Source organism: Budorcas taxicolor, chromosome 1 (assembly GCF_023091745.1).
Source record: "Budorcas taxicolor isolate Tak-1 chromosome 1, Takin1.1, whole genome shotgun sequence".
In the NCBI taxonomy this organism is placed as follows: Eukaryota; Metazoa; Chordata; class Mammalia; order Artiodactyla; family Bovidae; genus Budorcas; species Budorcas taxicolor.
Window position 1 is genome coordinate 15,457,973 of NC_068910.1, and position 20,175 is coordinate 15,478,147.

The window sequence follows — 20,175 nt, forward strand, 5'->3', positions numbered from 1 at the left end:
CTTATGAATCTGTTGGTTTTAAATTAGTTCCCCCAAAAGGTCAGGAAGCAATTGTCAATTCCTTTCATCTAAGACACAGCTTCATTCACTAGTCAGGAATCTAGCTCTTAAAAAATGCAGATTGCTGTGGATTTTCTTTTAATGATTTCAGAACATATTATCATAAATACAGTTAAGCACATTATCACTTTCAAAGACATACAACTGTCATTAAAACCAAAGGAATACTGGTGAACATTTTTTTTCCTAATTAGAGATTTACCTTTTTCCAATTAAACAGGTCAGTTTAAAAAGCAAATCCAGGTATCTGGTTCTGCTTCAAAATATCTCTGGTAACTTTTAGGGCAAATTTCAAGCATTTTATAGAAACAGAAAATTGAGAAAAGAACATTTCAAAAATGTCTGTATTACAACTTAGGTAAGTAAAATTTGAGGGTCCCCCAATTATGTTTCTTCCATTTCCATATGTAAGGAAATTTGTCACAAATGGGAACAATCAAAACAAAGTTTGGAGCCTCACAGATGTGGGCAAGCTTGGTATTTTGATACGAACTGGTTTTGAAAGTCTGAATCTAGCACAAAAGAGAAATTTGGTCATGACTCAGGAGAAGGAGTATATAACAATACCTAGCAGTTATTTTAATGAAAGAATTTACAACTATTTCAGGAAATAAGGCAAAATTTCAGATTAATACTATATCAAAATCAAAATTAAAAGCAAACATGCCTAAAATGATACCAGGACTGATAGTACCAATAAGACAAAACACAAGTTTATTAACACTACTCTTGTGAAAGTTAGCCAATGATTATTTTCAATAAAATGTTAGTTAATCATTCCAAGTGCCTAGAAAGGAAAGTATTAACTATAGTCCAGAAGCCTGCTGTGAAACTAGGCAGCGGATAGTCAATGATAATGTTAAATAACTTTCTCTCTTTGAGATGGGCCTTAACAATTTTAATAAATCATTTTTCTCCAACAAATGATTAGTCATGATTATGAAGTATAAGCAAAACACTAACTAATGAATCTGAGGACTCTTCTTTCATGCTGCTTATTGCTTTAGCAATAATTTGTTAAATTTATGCACTGTAAAAATATTCTCTATTACAGATCTTTGGGAGTTTAGTGTCTATTAACAACACCTTCATATCTTAACAGAAGAACAAGGTATATAAACTACTCTAAATGTTATATTTTATTTCAGTCTTCTAAAGGAAGTTCCAATTTTCACATAATTTTCAGTTATGAACAAAATATTACTTTTTAGAACAGAGTTTTTAGGGTGATTATAGAAATTTAAAATATTGTAAAATTTAAATTTTATTTTAAATCTAATTAATTAATACCAAATACAATAGCTGAGTAAAAAATATATATCTGGAAACTAATAATCATGTATCTTTCTGCTTAGGAAATTATGTACTTAGGAAACTTAGTGCTAAAGGAAATTATTCTTGCACAATTCCAGCTAACTACATCTAGAATATTCAAATTTTGTATATTATAACAACTGTTCCAAAAAGAAAATTATCATAGATGAAACAAATTAGATATTTATAATAAACATAAATAAAAGTTCAAAATAATTTTCTCAAGTTACTCTTGTGCAAAATAAAAAGAACCAATTTATGCTTAATACTTTTTAAGACCTTTCACACAAATATATAATTATTAATATAATACCTTTTAACTAAGGAATTTCCTAAAATTAACGTAAAAAATGAGTAATTACCTGGATGGTCTGATATAAAACTCTAATTTCAAATCTTAAGTGTTATTTTGAATATAATTTGAGTTCTCTAGGTATTGAAAACCTAGATTAAATGTGAGACATCTGTGTTTGTGTGTATACGTGCGTTAGTACATGCTACATGTATGCTCTGAATTCTCTCTTAAATAGCTGTAACTATACATTGTGTCAGAGAAGCTAGTGTATATGTGAATCAAATAATTTTCAGCTACTGGCTTTAAAAAAAATCATAAAAAGAAGCCACTGCACCTACATAAGGACTGTGAAAGCATTTATAATTGAGGCTATCATGTCCCTGAGATTACACAGTCTTACAATGACATAAAAATGATGAAGAACTCACTGAATATTAACAAAAAATTTTTCCCTTGTATTGGAAAAACGGTCTTTTTCTTGTGACCTTTATGCAAAATATGAGCCCTGGTAAAGATGAATTCTCACTCACTATTTGATAGTCCCTAGGGTTGCAAAGAAATAGAGGAAAACAACACAATGGGAAAGACTAGAGATCTCTTCAAGAAAATTAGAGATACCAAGGGAACATTTCATGCAAAGATGGGCTCGATAAAGGACAGAAATGGTATGGACCTAACAGAAGCCACCTAAGAAGAGGTGGCAAGAATACACAGAAGAACTGTACAAAAAAGATCATCACAACCCAGATAATCATGATGGTGTGATCACTCACCTGGAGCCAGACATCCTGGAATGTGAAGTCAGAAAGCATCACTATGAACAAAGCTAATGGAGTTGATGGAATTCCAGTTGAGCTATTCAAATCCAGAAAGATGATGCTGTGAAAGTGCTACACTCAATATGCCAGCAAATTTGGAAAACTCAGCAGTAGTCAAGGACTGGAAAAGGTCAGTTTTCATTCCAATCCCAAAGAAATGCAATGCCACAGAATGCTCAAAGTACCACACAATTGCACTCATCTCACACGCTAGTAAAGTCATGTTCAAAATTCTCCAAGCCAGGCTTCAGCAATATCATGAACTTCCAGATGTTCAAGCTGGTTTGAAAAGGCAGAGGAACCAGAGATCAAATTGCCAACATCTGCTGGATCATCAAAAAAGCAAGAGAGTTCCAGAAAAACATCTATTTCTGTTTTATTGACTATGCCAAAGCTTTTGACTGTGTGGATCAAAATAAACTGTGGAAAATTCGGAAAGAGATGGGAATACCAGACCACCTGACCTGCCTCTTGAGAAATCTGTATGCAGGTCAGGAAGCAACAGTTAGAACTGGACATGGAACAACAGACTGGTTCCAAATAGGAAAAGGAGTATGTCAAGGCTGGATATTGTCACCCTGCTTATTTAACTTCTATGCAGAGTACATCATGAGAAACGCTTGGCTGGAGGGAGCACAAGCCAGAATCAAGATTGCCGGGAGAAATATCAATAACCTCAGATATGTAGATGACACCACCCTTATGGCAGAAAGTGAAGAGGAACTAAAAAGCCTCTTGATGAAAGTGAAAGAGGAGAGTGAAAGAGTTGGCTTAAAGCTCAACATTCAGAAAATGAAGATTATGGCATCTGGGCCCATCACTTCATGGGAAATAGATGGGGAAACAGTGGAAACAGTGTCAGACTTCATTTTGGGGGGCTCCAAAATCACTGCAGATGGCGATTGCAGCCATGAAATTAAAAGACGCTTACTCCTTGGAAGGAAAGTTATGACCAACCTAGATAGCATATTCAAAAGCAGAGACATTACTTTGCCAACAAAGGTCCATCTAGTCAAGGCTATGGTTTTTCCAGTGGTCATGTATGCATGTGAGAGTTGTTCTGTGAAGAAAGCTGAGCACCGAAGAACTGATGCTTTAGAACTGTGGTTTTGGAGAAGACTCTTGAGAGTCCCTTGGACTGCAAGGAGATCCAACCAGTCCATTCTAAAGGAGATCAGCCCTGGGATTTCTTTGGAAGGAATGATGCTAAAGCTGAAACTCCAGTACTTTGGCCACCTCATGCGAAGAGCTGACCCCTTGGAAAATACCCTGAAACTGGGAAGGATTGGGGGCAGGAGGAGACGGGGACGACAGAGGATGTGATGGCTGGATGGCATCACCAACTCGAAGGACATGAGTTTGGGTAAAATCTGGGAGTTGGTGATGGACAGGGAGGCCTGACGTGCTGCAAGTCATGGGGTCACAAAGAGGTGGACACGACTGAGCAACTGAACTGAACCGAACTGAAATATGAATTGGCAGAAGAGATGGGATTTCAAAGGATATGATCATGCAGTGGATACTCATATGTGTAGAAACATTAGAGGGGTCTCAAATGTGTCTTGGCCACTAGCACAGTTACCCCCAGTACCTCCAAATCAGACATTTGCCCTGCAGCAATGTGGATATAAATGAAGCACTAAATTTAGGACTCAGCGTGTCTAAAGATTAATTTAAAATTCATAAGAGGCTTCTGGAGATGATCCCTGAGCACAATAACCATTAGGGCTATAGCAACGAAGGTTTGCAGACTGATGAAAAAAATGATATTACTTGTCTAAAATTAAGAACTAAAGAAAGCAAAGAACTCAACTGCAGAGAAATGGCACAGTGTTTATAATGACAAGACAAAACTCATTCAGGAGTAGAGACTGGTAGTTAAGCTGCAGAAAGGTTATTATTATAAGAAGTAATAGGGATATATAGGCAACGTTTTAGACTCATAGGAAATGACATTAGACTATCACTTAACAAAATGAAGTGACAAAAGTTAAAAGTTTCTAAAAGTAGAAAGTTTATTTCTACTCTAAGAAACAACCAGTCCATTCTAAAGGAGATCAGCCCTGGGTGTTCCTTGGAAGGAATGATGCTAAAGCTGAAACTCCAATACTTTGGCCACCTCATGTGAAGAGCTGACTCATTGGAAAAGACTGATGCTGGGAGGGATTGGAGGCAGGAGGAAAAGGGGACGACAGAGGATGAGATGGCTGGATGGCATCACCGATTCAATGGATGTGAGTTTGATTGAACTCCAGGAGTTGGTGATGGACAGGGAGGCCTGGCGTGCTGCAATTTATGGGGTCACAAAGAGTTGGACTCGACTGAGTGACTGAACTGAACTGAAGATACAAATGCTCCCAGGAAGATATCAAAGCTTAATTCTTATTTTTCGTACTTTAGTTTACACTGGTGGACATAGGACTAACTATAAAATAATCTTGTTTAACAAAAACAAGTTTTAGTTCACCAAATTTTGTAGGGTGGCCATGTTTAAAATAAATAAGAATAAAATAAATTTCTTAGGTACCAGAAACTGGTTAGAAAACAAAAGGAGAAACACACAACTCATAACAGTAATTTAAAAATTATATACATAGAAATGCCTTAGGCTATCCATAAAAAGAAATATCATAGGCCTGTAATAGGAAAATGAAAAACTTAACTAAAAAAGATAAGTGACATAGATAAAAGCTGTATCAAGTTCATAAATTGGAAGAAAAATATCAGAACAATATCATTCTAAAATTATTTTGGATGTTAAATACAAATCAAGTTAAAATCAACAATTGTGCTATTAAATTAGCAAGGTGATCCTAAAGTTTACCTGGAATGATGGAAAATTAAAGGTTAAGAACATTAAAAAAAAATGAATAAAAAGCAGAAAGAAGTAATATAGAATTTGTTTCACTAGATCTTCAAAAATATTATAAAACCATGATAAATAAAATTCTGATCCCACAAGCAATGGAACCTCACCACTCAACATGAAGCAAAACAATCTAAAGATAGATGTAGTTAAATGGATATAAAAAGTATCTTAAAAAAAACCTTATATAGGTGAATATTAATGAAATTCAAGGATGATCCCTAAGCACAAGGCAATGAGGAAATCCTATAGGGAAATACAGGGCAAGAACATAAAAATAGTTTTCTATAGAAAACACTTAAAGTAAATAAAATCTTGCCATAAATCTGAGAAAGCCTCCATATAAAGCACAAAGTAATTCTTACAGTCCAATGAGCAAAAAAAAAACCTCAAAAACAAGTGCTTAAATCACTTCAAATTATTTACAGAAGAAAACTACAAACAGCTAATAAATGAATTAAAAACTTCAGCCACTTTAGTAATTAATGATAGCAAAGTTAAAGTGAGAAAAATATTCCACCATGCATGTGTCACAGTTATGTAAAATGATAGTTTTCCTGTGTGTTGGTCTAGATGTGACAGAATGCCTTTGTTCAGAGCTGGAAGAACTGTGTGACAGATCAGGCACTACTTGGAGCTTTTAAAAGTCCTTGGCCCCTCATTTTATTCTACTAAAAAAATGCAAATGTGGGGAAATTAATATGGAAAGATGCTCTTTGGACTATTATTTATACTGGCAAAGGAAAAAAATAGAAGAAAGAAAGAAATGATTAATGTTTGGAGAATGAGCACATAGAATAGAATATTGTTAAAACCATTAAAATGGTGTTTTGGAAGAACATATGAGAAAATTTTGATGATATGTAAGAAACACAGGATATAAAAGTCAATAAAAGCTTTGACAATTTGGTGAAAATAAAGAGTATTAGACAAGAAAAAGAAAAGAATGGAGCTAAAGAGAAAAGGAAGAGAAAAGGAAAAAAGGGGAAGGAAGGAAGGAAAAGGGAGGGAAAGGAGAGAGAAGAAAGAAAGAAGGGAAAAGGTAGAAAAGGAGACAGGAGATGAAAGAATACTGACAGTCAATCAAATGGTGTCTGGGTGGGGAACAACCTAGATGTTCCTAGTTATTATTTCTGCACAGTAAGATGTCTTATTACTTTTATTTTCCGCTATATCCATCCATATTTTGGCAAACTCTTCACTGTGGCCCTAATCTTATTTTTATAACTGGAAAAAAGACAATTTTAAAAAAATTCTATAAAGGATAGAAAATTCATCATGTTGCATACCTATCAGTCTAAAAAACAAACTGAACCCTTAGAATATCTGCAGACAAGAGGAGCTAAAATATTGAACTATTCACTATGGAATCAGAGAAAGCAATGGCACCCCACTCCAGTACTCTTGCCTGGAAAATCCCACGGACGGAGGAGCCTGGTGGGCTGCAGTCCATGGGGTCACTAAGAGTCGGACACAACTGAGCGACTTCCCTTTCACTTTTCACTTTCATGCATTGGAGAAGGAAATGGCAACCCACTCCAGTGTTCTTGCCTGGAGAATCCCAGGGATGGCGGAGCCTGGTGGGCTGCCGTCTATGGGGTTGCACAGAGTTGGACACGACTGATGCAACTTAGCAGCAGCAGCAGCACACTATAGAAAACAGTATAAAGGTTTCTCAAAAAGCTAAAGGCAGTTGTCATATGATCGAGCAATCCCTCTCCTGGCCAGATATTCAGACAAAACTATAACTCAAAAAGCTACACGCACTCCTATGCTCACAGCAGCACTATTCACAATAGCCAAATATGGAAACAACCTAAATACCCATCCACAGATGAATGGGTAAAGAAGATGTGGCACAAACATACAATGGACTACTACTCAGCCATGGAAAGAATGAAATAATGCCATTTTCAGCAACATGGATGGACCTAGAGATTATCACACTAAGTGAAGTAAATCAGAAAGAGGACAAATACCATGTGATATCATTTACATGTGGCATATAAAATATGGCACAAGTGAACTTATCTACAAACCAGAAAAGGGGAAAGAGGGAGGGAGGGATGGACTGTGCGTTTGGAATGAGCAGATGCAAACTATTACATCTAGAATGAATAAACGAGATCCTCCTGTATACCACAGGGAACTATCTTCAATACCCTGTGATAAACCATAACGGAAAAGACAATGGAAAAGAATATGTATGTGTAACTGAATCACGTTACTATTAGAGCAGAAATTAACACAGCGTTGTAAATCCCGTACACTTCAGTAAAATATATTTTTTAAAAGAATAATAACCTATTTTAATTGGCTATATTCCCAGTATGTCCAAACAATGGGAGCTTAGTTAACTCAGGGAGAAAAAATTAGTCCATGACTTTTGACTTGGTCACTTAAAGGACTGAAAAGTTTGCCTTTGCATCCTAAAGACCCATCACTGGGTTAGAGGAAAGGCAAAATCCAGGAAGTATCAGGTCATCACTATTTCTGGAAATGGTCTACAGGTTAACAGATCTGTTTCTTTCGCCCTACATATCCTGACATGGATGGTAAATTCCTACCAGAGTTTAGGTAAATCAGAGCTGCTGCAGCAACAAAGCCCTCCCCACTTGCCCTCCATACACCCCAAAACCTGATATACTTTGTTTTTTTCCTGTCCTTAACTAGTAAGTGTGATATAATTTCAGTGTGGTTACTTTACATCTCTTTAAAATGATCTAAAGAAAACACATACTTTCTTCAGGGTTAATGTTCAAGCATGAAGATATCCCAGTTTTAATTTGTCTTCACATCTCCACTCACTTGAGCCTGCTTATTAACATGTCTATTCAAACATTAAGAGAAAAGAAATTTGGATTATTTTTGTTCCTCTGCTAAAAATCATATGTGGGTACAGAGGTTAATAAAGATGCTCCAATGAGGCTTGAAGAATTCTGTTTCCTAAAGCAAAATTTGTTTCCAAGGATGAAGGGTGGAGGATGAATCTGAATAAATACACCCAAGCATCTTGTGTATCATGCTATATACAACTAGGAGCAATAACTTAACAAAAAGTTATTGGGCAAATTATTTCCTTTATCCCTGCTATTCCTTTTTCCCATAATGGGAATTTATAAACAAGAAGTAATTAGAGTGCAAGATAGCACAGATCATATCTGCCAAATGACAAATCCCATTCACTTTATGTATTATTTCTCCCATTAAGTCACCTGAGTTGACAAAATCCCCTTTCTTTTTAATAAGTTAAAGAAACAAACTGCTTCATATAGATACACACCTGTCATTAGGATAAAAAACAAACAAACAAAAAACTAGCAGTGGTATCTGGGCTATTTTACACATATTTTTACTAGTTACCTGTTTTTTGTTTTTGTACCATTAAGCTATAATCAAAACTGTTACAGTTATTAGGAGAGTATATTTTAGATTGTTTTCAAATAACAGGTTTTTAACCCTTGCAAAACCCATAATAATGTTAGGCATTTAGCAATCTCAAAGGGCATAGCCCTACTTTAAAATTTAAATCTATTTTAACTTCTATCACTTGAATATAACATACATTGAGCTGTTTGCTATTTTACAAATGTTTTTCCTTTTGGCATAGATAACTCTGTTTGAAGAATGTGGGAAAGGTTTCATGAGCCTAGATCTGCAGCTGACCTAAGGTTTTCTATCAGCTTAGAGTTAAGACAGAGGTAATACCAGAGCTGGCAATATTTCCTTGAGTTCTTAATTTTTAAATTTCACAGACAAAAGAAATGGCAATGGCCTCTGAACAGGTCATTTCTTTTGACAGAACGGAAATGGGAAGAGATTCATAAATATTTCAAAACTTCCCCAATATGGCACACTGTGACATGTAATCAATGGATCCTCATGCTTTTATATGTTACAGCGGGAACTTTCAGAAATGACTTACTGGGTTGTACATCTGATTGAACAACTGCTCAGCTTGCTACATTGCAAAGTTGGGGAGGCATTGAAGCACAGACAGGGAAAGAAGGAAAGATCCAGAAAAACAGCATTAGCTCAACAAATTCAGTGCATTTGCACAGACAAACTGGTGGTTAAAAAAGAAGAAATTTCAGTTTCTAAACATTCCACACTGAAAGTGAGAGGCTCTAGGGAAATAGAAATGTTGACTTTGGCTCCTTTAAAAGAATAGCTGGAATAAGAAATTTAAGGTTTGTGTTACTTTCCCTTTCTCAAGTTAAATAACCCATGAAATAAAGAAAGCTGTCCACTTTTGATGATACATGAAGTGCTGGCCTCTAGCAATGAATCAGAAGAAGTGCTCTTGGCCAAGCCTGCAATTTATTACCTGAACTTCAAAGATGGTAATAATAAAAGATTAATTAAATCTTATCACTGAATTTATAGCTCTTCTTTTATATTAACACAAGCTTGACTTTTCTATTCAGTCTAACTTTAGAAAAATATAGATTAGCAAACAGCAGGTTAGCAATAGCAAAATATCAGTAAGCAAGACATTACAGGATTAACAGTAAATGGGAAAAGAACAGAATTAAGTCAGTAGGAAGATTAAAGGGAACCAAAATACAGTATTACCCATTGTCTATTACCAGTTCCTACTAGCAGTTCATAATTAAAAAATACAGTTTTCAGTGTCTATCCTATTATGTTCCAAGTCCTTTAGAATCTGTAATGCCATTCTGTTTTATGGAAAAGATATAAATGTTTGTGGATTTAAAGGTACTAAATATTATTTTAAATAGCATCCTCAAATTATAGATCTTAAATACCTGCATCATTAATTTGGGACTCAATGTCAAGGGGTAGAAGGTGAAACACTGTAAGCTTTAAGCCAAGACATTCCTTTGAAGAGCAAGAATTTATTTTTCTTCAACTTTGATGAAGTAAATGATAATTTTACTGTGGTTTTAAAAAATACCTTCTTCAAAGATGATATTAATTGGGAAATGACTTAAATAACATAAATCATGGCATTCTGAATTTCTATTGCTTCTGAAATGATTTCTAGTCATATAAGATAAATTTATGTCTACATATTGAACACTAAATACTCACTAATATGAGTAAAGATTTCCTTACAAGTGAAACTCCAACAACAAAGTTGGAGTTCATCGACAAAACTGGAAAGATGGGGAAGGAACAAATATATCCTGATAACCTTGCTGCCTGACGGTGAGAGAGAGTTCTTTATAGACACGGGGTGGTTATAAGTGCTATAGTGCTCACAGGCCTTACTTTGGCAGCTGCCTTGAGTTTGAAATCTGGCTGACCAGGTGTGTGGAGCTGTTTTTAAGAGGTGGGATGAAATGTGTAAGAAGTTCCTTTTCTGCCTTTAGTAACCATTTTCAACACAAACTATTTGGAAATGTCTTAAATTGACATAGTGCAGTAAAGAGTTAAAAGCATGTATGAATGTCCTCCACAAACTTTTCTGTTAAAAAGTCATCTTAACCAATTTCTAGCATTGTTTATAAGACAACTGCAGATTTAAATCACAATTTGGATTCCACTGTCACTAGCAGACAAGGTTTCTGTTCAGCTAAACACATCACCAATGTTGTATAGATTTTATGGCAAAAATACCTGAGTGCTCACAAATCTTGAGCAAAACTCCACTGGGAACTCATGGTTCATTTATGACATAATAAAACTATTATGTTTTCAGCTTTCATTTAGTAACCCTTTATATTTTATTCACAAGTCACATACCCTTTTATTTAAAAGGAGGCCCAGACACTCCTTAAGCTTTTATAGCTGCTTATTTTTCCATGAGTAAATGATGTGTATATATGTATATTCACAAATTTTTGGCTTATATTTTCAAATATTTCATGTAGACTTCAATTATTTTTAAGGTGATGGGTACTTGAGGTTTTTACGGAATTATTTATTAGCAGAAATTAAAGGCTACTAGAAAAAGTATTTTAAACTTTTGAATTTAGTTGATGTAGAGGGCCAAAAATAACAAAATAATTACTGCAGGTTAGGTATAAAAATATTTATATTATAATTACCTTATTTAATCTCACTGTACTATGCATGTAGGAGATAATATAAGTAAGACAAGTATATACTTAGAAATAAATTATCTTTTCATAAATTAAATAGGTCCTTTACAGCAAGATAACCATATTTGTTACTTTATTCCTGGTGATGTGGCAGAATGCTAAAATGTTGTCAGGAATAATACTAAAATATTTATCAGATTTGATCTACAAATTTTAGTATATGGTGTCTATCTGAAAGTCTAAGGAAATCACATGCTTTCACTGACTTTGCAGCTTAACTGAAACTATGTTGGAAGACACTAAGTTGAATTGTACAGATGTTCACCTATTAAACTAGCTAAGTCATGTTCATGGAAACTATGAACATCAATATATGAACCTCTTACTTTTAAGAGGCTTTCCAGTTCCACAGATCCCTTACACTAAAACGGAGGGGATCAAGTATGTATCTGAAGACATAATATGTGGAATGCCCTCAATTCCATAACGGTTCCTCAGAGTTGATGAAAGGCAGTTCTCATGCCCAGGTGTAGTGGGAGTCCTCCTTCAGGACCTAGCATACTTCAAGTGAGGTGAGATGACTCAAAGACCACCACAAGGAGCCAACTAAATTCTCTTACAGAGTTATCTTGGAGTCTGCTTTATGATCACAGACATGTTCATTATATAAAAAGTACCATTCATAGGTTCATTTCTTGATATGCATATGCATGTATAACATATTGCAGAACACATTCATATATGTGTCAAGAATATATATCATACACCCAATGCATAAACAGCCAAGTCAATCGCCATTTAAACACCCTCAAAAGGGCAATTTAAACTCTATTTATTGCTTGAGATTTCTGCTTAAATAGACTTCACTTTTAAAAAGTGAGATGATGAGCAGATTAGGAAATAGACTGTAATAAAAAGATTTTCTTGCTCTTTTGTTGTAAAGAGATTTGATCCATATATTTATCTTTTTCTGTATTACTAAGGGGACTTGATTAGTGTGGAACCTCATGACAGTTTCCTAAAATTCTATGATGATGTGAACACAGAATAATCACATTTCAGTTATACATTGCATCATGCATATGAAATAGTATATTAAGCTTTTAAATATCCAGAATAATTTCTCCACAGATATATGATGCTTTCACATCCCTATTATCCATATCATATATTTTTATAACTTTAGCAAATGAATCCCCATTTCAGTGTGCTATGAATTATACATAGTCACACTTTGTTATATGGTTTGTTTGTTTAGATTCTTATCATCTCTTCTGAATAAGTTTATAATTGTCAAAGGGAAACAAAATGCTTAAACTCATAATGTTATGAGTTTTACGTGAACAATGAATGCAGACGTACCAAACAACACAAGGAAAAAGTCAAAGGAAGGATGCATGACTGGAAATGTACTCCACAAAAATGTCCAGTTCAGAGAAAACATGTTAATGCTGCAATGCAAAGACCCTGTTTTCTTTACTGTTTTCTTCAACATATAAACTTGCTTAAATATTAAGGCCATTTCTGGTCAAATATAAATAGTCAATCCATACTGCTTCCAAGGATTTGACTATTTTCACCAACTTCTAGAAATTTAACACTGTTGGGTAAACTTCTGCAAAGTCCCTTCTCCCCCAAAACTGACCTGTTACTGAAAAGTAGTAAAAGTTTATCAATGTATAACAGGGCTCCTGGATTCTTTGACTTATTGAAAACATTTACTGTAAAACATTTATCTTTCTTTATGGTTGAGATTTGCCCAGAGAGTAATGGCTGATCTTTATAATATTTTTCACTTCTACTACTATTTTCATCTATATCTCAAGCTTTTTTTTTTTTTGCCCCAGACAGGAAACCTAAGATAACTTTTCATATTCAGAGACAGATCTGATGCAGACTTCTTAGGAATAAAGATTGCTTAATTAATCCTTTTATCAGCAGATGACAAAAGATACAGGGTTTCTGTTTTTTGAAAAATGTCTCTTCCTTTCCTATTTTATCAATTCATTATAAAACGAGTATGTTTTTTCCTTAGATATCACTTACCTTCTTTAACTGTGCTTCCAATTTGCTACATTCTTCTTTCTTTTGTTCAATGGCTATTTCTAGAGATTTTAATTTGGAGTCCCTTTTCAGCCCTGCTGAGGCTAATGAAGATGCATGTTCCTTGAGGTCAATTAAACTAGACTGAAAGGAAAAGAATACCAGTAAGTATGCAATTTCTACTAGCAATGTCTTCAATTTTAATACACTGACTCCATACATAGCAATAAAGTGTGCATTAAACAGACAGGGTAAATAAGTCTTACGTAGGAAACAATAGTTGACTCTGGCCAGGAAATTAAACTTGGCCAGTTTATAGAAGCCAGCAGGATCTAATTGCAGTAGAGTCAAATGTGACCAAACGGTTGTGGTCAGTAAATGCATGTTTCATGTCTCAAAGTTATGCTAATGATCTAAGTCCCAAGGTAGTCTTTACACATCATGGCAAAACAGACACCCTGAACCTTCCGTTTACATTTACTGCTGTCAGGTGGCTCAGCATCTAAGAAAAATATGAAAGAAAATACCAACTTTAATGCTTTTCTCCCCCAAAAGGGCAAATCATGTATAAAAGAAGAATCCAAGTAAGTCTTCATCAAATTCCATTTCTTTAGCAGAAAAATGACCAATGTTATTTCAAACATCTCCCACAGAATCAAGGGTAAATTTATTTAAAAATTCAGAGCACATTTTATGTCTTAGGCCTTTGTAAATCCAGATTCAGGAATATAATGAATCCCCCCAACTCAGACATGGGGTTACCCAAGTTGTCCAGAAACCAAGAGGTTCCCTGTACAGTACAAATTCCAAAAGGTAAAGAAATAACACTTGCATATATCACAGTACACAACTTTGCTACCTAGGAGGACAATGTCTACCAGCAAACATGGAATGGTTAGCAACATCTAACTATGTAACTAAAATGTTCAGGTTCCACCCAAAACCAGACATGATGCATTTATTTTATATCCATTTGCAATGCCTAGGAAGACACCAAGCAAACAGCAGCTTCTTAGTAAATGATGTGGTCTAATACTTTACTGCATAATGAGCACTGGAATAACCATATTGATGACGATACCACCACAATCACCCAGCAAGCAATCCAAGTTCTAACAACTCTCTGAGTGACAGGTTAGCCATTCTCATTTTTCAGGTCAGGAAACTGAAGCTCACATGAGGCCTTGTCTTCAGCAAGGCTCTCAAGCCATTAATGGGAGATATGTCTCAAACCCAGGTTTCCAACTCCAATTTCAATGGTGTTTTCATGTAACTTCCACAGAAATAATAAAGGACCTTATAATCCTGGTGGCTCAGATGGTAAAGAATCTACCTGCAATGTGGAAGACCTGGGTTTGATCCCTGGATTGGGAAGATCCCCTGGAGGAGGGCATGGCAACCCACTCTAGTATTCTTGCCTGGAGAACCTCTTGGACAGAGGAACCTAGTGGGCTACAGTCAATGTGGTTACAAAAAGTCAGACATGACTGAGCAATTAAGCACAGTATAATCCACATACTTTGTCACGGTGAAAACTATGATCACCCCAACTAAATTATAAGTTCCTTGCTAATAAAAATTGCTTGCCTTTATAAATTTTAAATTGCCAGGTGTAATATTAATAGCTCTATGTGTCAACTTAGCCAGGCCATAGTCTCCAGTTACTCAATCAAACACCAATCTAAGTGTTACTGTAGAGATATTTTGAAGATGTGACTAACATCAATGAGTTCACTTTAAGTAAAGAATATTCTTCCTCATAATCTGGGTGGGCCTGATCCTATCAACTGAATGGTCTTAGACGCAGAACTAGGTTTCCACTAAAGCATTAGCTTCTGTCTGAGAGTTTCTAGCCCATCCTGCCTTCTGTGTGAATTCTGTGTGAATTTTGGACTTCCTTAGCCAGCCCCCATAACTATGTAAGTCAATTCCTGCAATAAATTTCTTAATATGATTAAACTTCTTAATGCAGCTCTGTTTTTCTGATGGAAGCTTGACTGACATACTGAGCCCAGTGGCAGGCACATTATTATACAGGAACAATAAATGTGTATAGAAGTGCCTGTCTGAAATTCATACAATGTAACCAGTGTTTACAAAATTATTTTCATTTAAAGTTTACACTCTCCCAAGTCATCAAAATCTCTTTTCAATTAGAAGCACATATAAATATACATATTGCTTTTAGGGTGCAAACACAGGAATAACATTTGGAATCCGTGAAGAAAACTGTAAATGAGACAGAAGCTTCAGTGCCTTTTCTTTCATACTAACTATAGGAACTATGGACTCTGCAGCTGTTACATTCTTTATATATCAAAGAATGATAATCTTATAAAAAAATAACGTCTTCGCTAAAAACTAGTGAACTTAAATTTTGGGAAAACATAAATTTTGCTTCTAAGCTTCCCCAAAATTCCTATTTCTGATCAATTCTTTCCTTCTTGGACTCCTAATTTAGACAGTATTTTAATCTGTTTCAGGTCAGTTCAGTCACTCAGTCATGTCTGACTCTTTGCAACCCCATGGACTGCAGAACTCCAGGCTTCCCTGTCCATCACCAACTCCTGGAGCTTACTCAAACTCATGTCCATCGAGTTGGTGATACTATCCAACCCTCATCCTCTGTTGTCCCATTCTCCTTCTGCCTTCAATCTTTCTCAGCATCAGGGTCTTTTCAAATGAGTCAGTTCTTCGCATCAGATGGCCAAAGTATTGGAGTTTCAGCTTTAGCATCCGTCTTTCCAATGAATATTCAGGACTGATTTCCTTTAGGATGGACTGGTTGGACCTCCTTGCAGTCCAAGGGACTCTCAAGAGTCTTCTCCAACACCACAGGTCAAAAGCATTAATTCTTCAGCACTCAGCTTTCATTATAGTCCAACGCTCACATCCATACATGACTACTGGAAAAACCATATCTTTGACTAGACGGACCTTTGTTGGCAAAGCAATGTCTCTGCTTTTTAATATGCTCTCTGGGTTGGTGATAGCTTTTCTTCCAAGGAACAAGCATCTTTTAATTTCATGGCTGCAGTCACCATCTACAGTGATTTTGGAGCCCCAAAAATATATAGTCTGTCACTGTTTCCATTGTTTCCGCATCTATTTGCCATGAAGTGATAGGACTGGATGCCATGATCTTAGTTTTCTGAATGTTGAGTTTTAAGGCAACTTTGTCACTCTCCTCTTTCACTTTCATCAAGAGGCTCTTAGTTCTTTGCTTTCTGCCAGAAGGGTGGTGTCATCCTCATATCTGAGGTTATTGATATTTCTTCCGGCAATCTTGATTTCAGCTTGTGCTTCATCCAGCCTGGCATTTCACATGATGTACTCTCTATATAAGTTAAATAAGCAGGGTGACAATATACAGCCTTGACGTACTCCTTTTCCTATTTGGAACCAGTCTGTTGTTCCATGTCCTGTTCTGTTACTTCTTGACCTGCATACAGATTATTCAGGAGGCAGGTCAGATGGTCTGGTATTCCCATCTCTTGAAGAATTTTCTACGGTTTGTCCTGATCTACACAGTCAAAGGCTTTGGCATAGTCAATAAAGCAGCAGTAGATGTTTTTCTGGAACTCTCTTGCTTTTCGATGATCCAGTGGATGTTGGCAATTTGATCTCTGGTTCCTCTGCCTTTTCTAAAACCAGCTTGAACATCCGGAAGTTCACAGTTCACATACTGTTGAAGCCTGTCTTGGAGAATTTTAAGCACTATTTTGCTAGCATGTGAAATGAGTTCAATTGTGTGGTAGTTTGAGCATTCATTGGCATTGTCTTTCTTTGGGATTGGAATGAAAACTGACCTTTTCCAGTCCTGTGGCCACTGCTGAGTTTTCCAAATTTGCTGGCATACTGAGTGGAGTACTTTCACAGCATCACATTTTAGGATTTGAAATAGCTCAATTAGAATTCCATCACTTCCACTAGATTTCTTCATGGTTATGCTTCCCAAGGCCCACTTGACTTCACATCAGGTTTAAAATTACCAAAATCCAAGGGCTGAAGTGACGCTCTGGAGCTGGGAAATTAGCAACTATGCTGGGATACAATCCAACAGGGCAAAAGAACAAATGTGTCATAAAGGAGACAAACATGTTCTGCAAATAAAATGAAGTGTCCAATTGTGGACTATGGCATGTATCTCAGGGTTTTGGAGACTGGAGAAAATAATGTGCACATTACTGCTTCTCATACTTCACCAAAGCACTGCTAAGTACGCTGAAGGGGTTATAGGTATCCCTCAGTACATGGATACTTTTCATAGCCACCACACAAGAAATTTCTTTAAAGCAGGTTGTTTGACATTATAAATGCAGATGAGATTTGTATTCTGTATTCATGTTTGCACTAGCATTAAAATACTGATTCAGACTGAGCAGCCACAACCTTTTCCTATGGGCCCAGCATGGTACCACATCTCCTAACCTGGGGGTGTCGACTGATTCATTTGAGAATTGTAGATGAATGCATAGCACCCAACACAAGGATTAGTACCTAACAGGCCCTCAGTAAGTTGGAGCTATTGTTATTACTGTCAGTGCTTTTGTTGTTCTTGTTATCTCAAACAAGAGATCATGAGATCCTCCAAGCCATATGAAGATGGCAAGACAGCAAGAAAACTTTCAAGGAATTACCTTATATGTGGTTATCACAGTACAGAAGACATGCACAGAGCATCACCGGATGAAGGGAGTCACAGTAAATACTGTTCTGTAAATTCAGAGAGCTTTATAAAGCAAAGGTAACTAGATCCCCCAAGTCTTCACACAGTCCCTCAAACTAAGTCTCTAGTCTGCCTGAGCTACATGGATGTGGGTTGATGAGGACCACTCATGTGGTGCACTTGTTTTTCCGGACTCACCTCTTTTTCCGTCAGCTCAGCTTGTAAAGCATTGACCTTCTCTTTCAGGTCTTTGTTTTCTTTTCGGAATGATTCTATCTCTTCTAGTCTTTCCCGATCATCTCTCTCCCTTTGTTCTTTCAAACGCTCAATTATTCTTTCCTGTGAGGCAATTGCCCAATTAAAGAGAAAAAACAAGTGAGACTCTATCAGTGTGCATGCCAAGGCATGCTACAGAATGAAATAAGAAGCAATACCCACTGAGGGAGAGGGAGAGGGTGGGGTGATTTGGGAGAATGGCATTGAAACATGTATACTATCATGTAAGAAATGAATCGCTAGTCTAGGTTTGATACAGGATACAGGATGCCTGGGGCTGGTGCACTGGGATGACCCAGAGAGATGATATGGGGAGGGAGGTGGGAGGGGAGTTCAGGGTTGGGAACTCATGTATACCTGTGGTGGATTCATGTCAATGTATGGCAAAACCAATACAGTATTGTAAAGTAAAAAAATAAAATTTAAATTTAAAAAAAAGAAAAAAATTAAAAAAATAAAATGTCCTATAATTGGAAAAAAACAAAACCAAAAGTAGTAGTTACTGATAGGCACCACTGAGCTTTGCCAATGCTATTTTTTTTTTTGAAGGATCAGTTTTGTAACATAGATTAATAAATCCCATACATTATAAAAAAAAATTTAAAAAATTAAAAAAAAGAAGCAATACACAGAAGAAGTGCTCCTATGTGTACTGGACTCAACATACACAAGGTATTCAAAATTGCATTTGTGAAGAGAGGTTGTGCATAACAGTATTTGGGAAAGACAGTCAACTGCAGCTTTCAGCTTGTTAACCAAAGTTAGTACCACAAGGTTGTCATGGACCTCAGTGCTCAAGTTCATGGTGGTATCAGGGATTTCCAAGAGCAATTCTAGGAGAATGAGGTTCAGGCACCAAAACCCAAACAAACCCTCGTATGAGGAAGAGGAAGACACAGAATCAAACTCTTGGATCAACCCTCTTTGCTTGGCTTTCCCATCTGACGTCAAATAACCTTCCTTGATTTCTGAAGACTCTTTTTGTGAGAAAGAGGATCAGAGAGGGGCAGGACCTAGACCCTCAAGGACATAAGGCTGAACTCACAATGAGAACTTGATACAAAATAAGTATTAAGTTCATTATGCAAGTGATTATTTACTTCCAAGTTTTTTTCAACGATTTCTTGGCCATCAGTAGAGACTCAAAAACATTGCTAGAGTTTCTCAGAGCTATCTGAGGTACTGTTCTCCTGGGCTACAGTCCTCATTTTGCCACAAATAATACTTAACTCACAACTCTCAAAAAGGAAAAAAAGAAAAGAAAACACTGCTAGAATCTCACCTAGTCCTCATCACATCTGTACAATTTGAACTAGGAGTACAGGTTACAGAGTAGTGGGGAGGAAAACCAGGCTCAGAGAGGCCAGTTGACTCATCCAAGGTGACCCAGCTCTGAAACAGAAGACCCGCCCTGACACCCAGGGCTGTCTGAGTCTTAGCCAAGCCCAAGAGAACACACTGCCACAGACACAAGCCATTCAGGGAGATTTGAGTACCTGACTGCCCTTAAGTTTTATGTCTAAATAAAAACATTACTCTGGTAGATACATTTTCCAAACAGACGAAATCTTTCTGATATCAAAATAAGAACTTTTTTTTTTAAGGAAAATTCTGCTCAGGTAAAATTTGAGTTAGATTTCTGAAACTTGTGTCAAATTATACAACACCTATTTGGATTTTCTTCTAGATGGTCATGTTAAAAAATTTTGGTGCAAAAATGATTCTTAAGAATATTGTCTTTCATATTCTGAAATTCCCTGGTGGTCCAGTAGTTAAGGATCCACCTGCCAATGCAGGGGACACGGGTTTGATCCCCGATCCAGGAA

The 20,175-nt window shown here is 36.2% G+C and overlaps 1 protein-coding gene across 1 annotated transcript in view; it reads right to left on the reverse strand.

The window, feature by feature from the left end:
• The window catches only part of ERC2 (ELKS/RAB6-interacting/CAST family member 2), an 859,053-nt gene that overhangs the window by 401,390 nt on the left and 437,488 nt on the right, over positions 1–20,175 (reverse strand). Inside the window, exons 8-10 of the mRNA XM_052641926.1 lie at positions 18,272–18,412; positions 13,408–13,548; positions 9,279–9,314 (exon numbers count right to left, since the gene is read on the reverse strand). Coding sequence (XP_052497886.1) covers positions 9,279–9,314; positions 13,408–13,548; positions 18,272–18,412 — 318 coding nt within the window. The remainder of the gene's footprint in view (positions 1–9,278; positions 9,315–13,407; positions 13,549–18,271; positions 18,413–20,175) is intronic.